The 6,000-nt window shown below is 46.0% G+C and overlaps 1 protein-coding gene across 7 annotated transcripts in view; it reads right to left on the reverse strand.

Moving 5' to 3' along the window:
* lrp8 (low density lipoprotein receptor-related protein 8, apolipoprotein e receptor) overlaps nt 1–6,000 on the reverse strand; it is a 144,662-nt gene that overhangs the window by 16,634 nt on the left and 122,028 nt on the right. For all 7 annotated transcript variants that reach the window (XM_042057242.1, XM_042057241.1, XM_042057240.1 and 4 more), the window contains exons 10-11: nt 5,298–5,469; nt 743–970 (exon numbers count right to left, since the gene is read on the reverse strand). In XM_042057242.1, the coding sequence (XP_041913176.1) occupies nt 743–970; nt 5,298–5,469 (400 nt within the window). The remainder of the gene's footprint in view (nt 1–742; nt 971–5,297; nt 5,470–6,000) is intronic.

The raw sequence follows: 6,000 nt of genomic DNA on the forward strand, positions 1-6,000 counted from the left end.
GGGACACCACCCGTCCCGCGCATTCAATTTACATGTTTTTCATGCTCCCCTACCTTTGTAATTTGGAGCAAAGTGCCCTGAAGCAACACAGCCTTCGTAGTGGAGCAAGTGGCAAAAAAAACGTCAGAGCAAAGCTAACTGCCTAATGTGAACTGCGAGGCTGTTCTGGAGATTCTGGCGGCTTTTGGCAGGAAGAAATGGAATGCGAGCTGAAGTGAAGGACATCAGTGAGGATCAACGGACAACTCAGGCCCGGTGTGAGACAAGGAAGCTATGACCGGACTGAGAAAGGGACTGAAGTAAAAAATGTCTGAGCAGGACTTGAACTTGACACACGGTCTCTAGCTTTCACCCGGGGCTTTGCAGAACTGCCTGTGGCAGTATGTAGCTATGTTACCGTATTTTACAGGAGGAAATATTTATATTTAATATTAATATATACAATATATAATATTTATGTATATAAATAAATTTATACTATATTTATGTGTACTATAAATATATAAGAAAGATTAATATAATATTTATGTCTGTCATAACTTTTGAGATATGTTTATAACTAAATAACTGCCTTAATTCAGTTTAAAAACCCACCTAAAACATAAACTGTCTCTTAACAAGCTTAATTATATGAGATTAACAATGGTCTCACCCTATCATGATTCAATTTAACTACACCTACTGCTACTTCTCCCAATCTAAGCACCCAGATATCCGCCACACTCATCTTGCGGTGGCTCACCCCTGTCTTGGGTCCACCACGATGGCCCGTGGCTCGTTCAGGTCCATGTTGATCAGAACCCTCCTCCTCTTGCCGTCGGCAGTGGCCACAGAGATGGTCTTGTCTCCGGAGTCAGTCCAGTAGATGTTCTTGTGGGCCCAATCCACAGCCAGCCCGTCGGGGGAGTGCAGAGCCGTGTCTATCAGCGTCATCTGCTGTGAGGCATCGCCGGCCTTGTTGACGTATGCACTGCAGAAAGGGAGAGAGAGAGAATTAGAGTCACTTTAAAATGCAAGTACAAGGTGTCAGGGAAAACAATGGTGCGCTGCCATCAGGAGCAGAAAGTTGTCATGCTGTTTTTCAGCGGAGGACAAACTGCAAGGACTGAATAATTAAGTTCTACATTTCTCACTCGCTATATATCACACACACACACACACACACACACACACACTGTGCACTCAATCATAACATTGTGACAGATGTGGTGAATCTGTGCATAAACAATCACTACAAACACAGAAGTCACTTTGAGTGAGCATCTCTGAAACAGTCGAAACAACCAGATGTTTATTAGCATCTATAAAAAGAGCAACGGCACCGCAGCAAAAAGGAAGCAATGAGCCCTCGGATGCACTCAATAACTTAATGGCATCCCGGTTGCCATCTGAATTTAACTACATGCAATGTAAGTCGTCTCGGCAGTGGCATGGGGACCGTGACGAGGATCGCTGCTGGTCCAAGCAGAGCTCCTGGGGCCTGTGCAAATGCTTGCTCATCACTTGGAGGCCACTTTTCACTGCGGGGGGAGGAGGGGGGGGGGGGGGGGGGGGCATTACAGCCAGCTAATGTCCCATCTGTGGCATCTTAAATCCTGCCACTGCTCTTAACAGATGTCGCCCCACTGCACAGAGTCACTCTCAAAATGGCCCTGTCTGCTCTTATCAGCAGCGGAAGCTACAGCACGGCTTTAAGGAAGGCGTTAAAAAAGACAGAGGGGAGTTTGCCAAATCACACACACTACGCTCTCTCCATTCTGAAGATGTTATTTTGCCTCGCTCTACCTCAAATCTCACTATCTTACCACTCCTCCTTTTCACTTTTTTTCTGTGAGGATATTGCCTCTTGTCTCCTTTCTTTTCTATTCTCTTCTCTCATCCCTTCCCCATTCCCCCATTCCCTCTATCTTGTGGGTCGAGCACATACAGATCTGCAGCATTACAGGCTGATGACAGAATGCCCCACTAATCCATGCTGTGGATGAGAGAGAGAGAGAGAGAGAGTGAGAGCGGGGAGTGAGAGTGAGAGAGAGAGCTGAGTGAGAGTGAGAGAGAGAGAGAGAGAGAGAGAGATCGTGGAGTGAGGGAGTGCTCCAGAGGAGGTTGGCTACGGGTGGCTCCACGTCTTTCACACTGAGGGGGCGTCAGGTGCGGGAGCGGCAGGCAGCTCACAGACAGAGACGGATTGGAGAAATAGCACAAGCAGATTGTCAGCCTAATTGCCAGCGTTTTCACCGCAACATCTTAATTATGGGCTGGAACTTCAAAACCCTGCATCGATCGACCAGGGGAACGATGCTAATATGAATTAATTAGCAGGGTAAACAGTGGTGACACATGAATCACAGGTTGGTGAACGCCACACCTATTCACAGATGATAGAGCTGCCATGGAGCACGTGGGCCCACTGAAGCACATGGTGTCTCAAGTGGCATGTGGAGCTGCCGATAACACTGTCCTGTTAGCATGGCTGCTACGTCTGCTGTTAAGTGATGCATTATGTTTCTGTGATGGCAAGCCTCCGCTCTCGTGGCTCTGATTGCACCATCCCACCCGCACTGCGCTCGCTGGATTCAAGCACCACTCTCGCTCTCCTCTGATTGCAGCATTTTATGCTAACCCCGCCATCACTTTTCCGTTAACAGCGCTATATTAGCGTCTTTGTTAGCAGCGCAGCTGCAATTGAATCGCTATGCTAGCACTGCTGTCATAGGTCCATTAGCGGAGATTCTGACTGTTGTAGTAGCACTGCACTTTTTTTGTGATACCAGAGCAGATCCGTGCCGCGGATGGACCATCGGAGCGGGGGGGACGCACAAAGCACAGCACACATTTTCATCACCATTATCCACATCCTTCCCCGAGTGCAGGCCTGATGTAGCTTGAGTGTCATTAAACGGGCACAGCGGTGATTCTGATGGAGTGCGTCCTTGGCAGACAGCGTGAAGCGCTGAAACACCATCCACACGGGTGGCCGTGCCCGTGACGCACATGGACAGACCAAAGTCCTCAAAGAGCAAATCGCCTGGCTTTGGTCCAACTATGAGCATACAGTACAGCTGTTCTTCTGAAAGTTGAGAAATTGTGGATCACAGCTTGTGAACCACCCACTCCCCCACCACCACCACCAACACACACACACATACACACATACATACAGTACACACACAAGTCTTTGTGATTTTTTATTTTGCACGGGCCTTGCAGAAGCAATGTGAGGAAGAGTAATGAAGACAATTACTCAGAGAGGTAAATTAGAGGCAGCATATGGTGGGGCCGGAATGATTTAGAGCTGCCTCCCCTGCAGCCTGTGAGAGCATGAGTGTGTGTGTGTTTGTGTGTGTTTGTGTGTGTGTATGTGTGTGTCTATGTGTGTGTGTGTGTGTGTGTGTGTGTGACAGAGAGAGAGAGAGAGAGAGAGAGAGAGAGATGTGAACCAGGAACAGTGGCTCTCACAGAGGGGGGCTGAAGGACAAACAGGTCCTCTGGTGGCGTCTCGCTAAACCAACTCGCCTCTCCGTGTTTACACAAGTCCAAACGCTCTCCAGCTCCTGTTCTGGGGTTTGGGTGGACTTTGCAGGGTCATGTGAGGAGAGGTCACCAAGGACGGACATCCTGCGGCTGTCTGCTTTTACCTTGTCATTTCATTTAGCTCTATATAACACCAATGATATCTTCATTCTCCTCCCAGCCTTGTTTTTCTCTCTTCCATTTCAGCATTTTATCCCTCTCTACCTGGGATTTCACTCTCTCTCTATTTTTTCTCTTCTCTTTCACTCTCTCTCATGTTGCAGGAGCTGCCAGAGCTGCAGGATCACTCAGGTACGTGAAGTGTACTATTCCACTGCAGGATCAGGTACGTGAAGTGTACTATTCCACTGATCAGTATTAATTACTGCAGAGTGGATTGAGGCTTGAGGCATAGGAGGGAAGTATGGAGAGGGTGGGGAAGAGAGAGAGAGAGAGAGAGAGAGAGAGAGAGAGAGAGAGAGAGAGAGAGAGAGAGAGAGTGGAGGGGGGGGGGGGGGGGGGGGTAGACCTTTCATCTGATGCTCTGAATCCTACTTCTCCCACAGTAGCCAATTATCACCTTGCACATCCACATCCCTGACTTGAGTATGTGTGTGTGTGTGTGTGTGTGTGTGTGTGTGTGTGTGTAGGTATAATATCTTTTGTATGTGTGTGGGCTCATAAGTGCTTGCGGCTCACTGCAAATCCTAGAACTTCACACATAGAAGGCGCCGGTGCAGAAGGTGCGCGTGCGTGAGAGAGGGACTAACCATCTCAGCCATCAGTGTGTGCTTGTGTTTTAAATGTAAAGTAGCCTCCTCGGAGTGCTGAGTGGAGGCCGTCAGCCAGCTGCATCAGGACAGAGGAGAGGGGAACAAGTCCGCTTCCAGCATCCAGGGTGATTAGCACTAATCGGCCTTCATCGTATCCTCATTAATATAAGACAGTTGTACAGAAGAATTGTCAGGGAATGAGAGTACAGTATGTGTGTGAGTGTGTGTGTGAGAGTGTGTGTGTGTGTGTTTGTGTGTGTCTGTGTGTGTGTGTGAGTGAGAAAGAGGGAGAGAGGAGAGAAATGAGAGAGAGAGGGAGTGTATGAGTTGTATGTGTTTGTGTGCATATTCTTTATAGATGATATAACTGTGCATGTAAAGGAAACCACAGCACCACAAGCATATTGATGCTTTTACAAATAACCCTGTCAAGGCCATCAAGGTAAGGAGCATGCATGCGAGAGAGAGAGAGAGAGAGAGAGAGAGAGAGAGAGAGAAATGTACGAATGTGCCTGAGCATAAAAGCATAAAAAAGCTAGCTTCTGTACTTAGATTAATACATCGATATGGGAGACCACTTATTACATGTTATTATTGCATGGATTATTTAAATTAAAAAGTGATGTGGGTATCTCTAATCACCTGGGCTAATATCGTCCACTACCATTAATAAAAAGCAGAATTAAAGAAGAGATATTTAAATTACTTCTAGTATTTACATTTATCTGGCAGACCGTAAGCTGAATTCTAGATATTTTGAATTAAAATAAAACATGTTTGAATTAAATAGAAAATACATCTTCAATCTTACAACTGAAAAATGTAATTAGAGATAACGGTTCATTATTTGAAGACAAAGTAGAGCTAAATTTAGAAATCTCAAATTATCTTTTGGATTAACAATAAATGAACTTCGGTTATCTGAAACCCATAACTGTTTGCACAAAGGCATGTACCAGTGTCATTCCCTCCAAACCAATACATAGAGGGCAGAGTGATGTCCTTGCTCAGTACCTGTAGATCTTGCGGTGGTAGAGGTCACACCAGTACATCTTGTTGGTGGTCACGTCCACGTCCAAGGCCACGGCGTTCTTCAGGGTGGACACCACCTGACTGTCGACTTTCTTGATCAGGTCAATGCGCCGGATCTCATGCCGATTGGTAAACAGCAGGTACGGGCTCTTGCCTGCCAAGGGGAAGTGAACATAAGCATCCTTACACTAATGTAAACACCAGGCACTTTAATCTAAAGCAATTTGTGCATTAGGACTTCTGTCAACTGAACGATGACATGTGTCATCGCTTTTTGTGTTTTAATCACCAGGGTTTACAGTCGGAGTCAAAGATGAACAAAACCATACTCTACCTACACAAGAGGAAATAAAGCTTTTTTTAAAAAAAAAAAAAAAAAACCTTGATATACAAACTTGTTTTGATTATGTAATGCTTATTGTTTTCAATCAAATACCTCCATTGTGTCCTGGCGTCTCATCATTTCTCAAGTGAGCTCTCTGTCTTTTTATGTCTCCACACAAAGATCTCCTGATTGCCTATAATCTGCGCAGCGTGAGCACTCCAGGTAATTAACTCTTAACAAGCCTGTTTGCACAAGTGACTTGCTTTAAACACAATCATAAATGTGTGTGATACCACAGAGCAAGGGAGCACGACTGCACACAAATCCAATCGGTATGTTTGAAAATTACCCAATGCATTC

The sequence above is a fragment of the Alosa sapidissima genome, chromosome 12 (assembly GCF_018492685.1).
Source record: "Alosa sapidissima isolate fAloSap1 chromosome 12, fAloSap1.pri, whole genome shotgun sequence".
NCBI lineage: Eukaryota > Metazoa > Chordata > Actinopteri > Clupeiformes > Clupeidae > Alosa > Alosa sapidissima.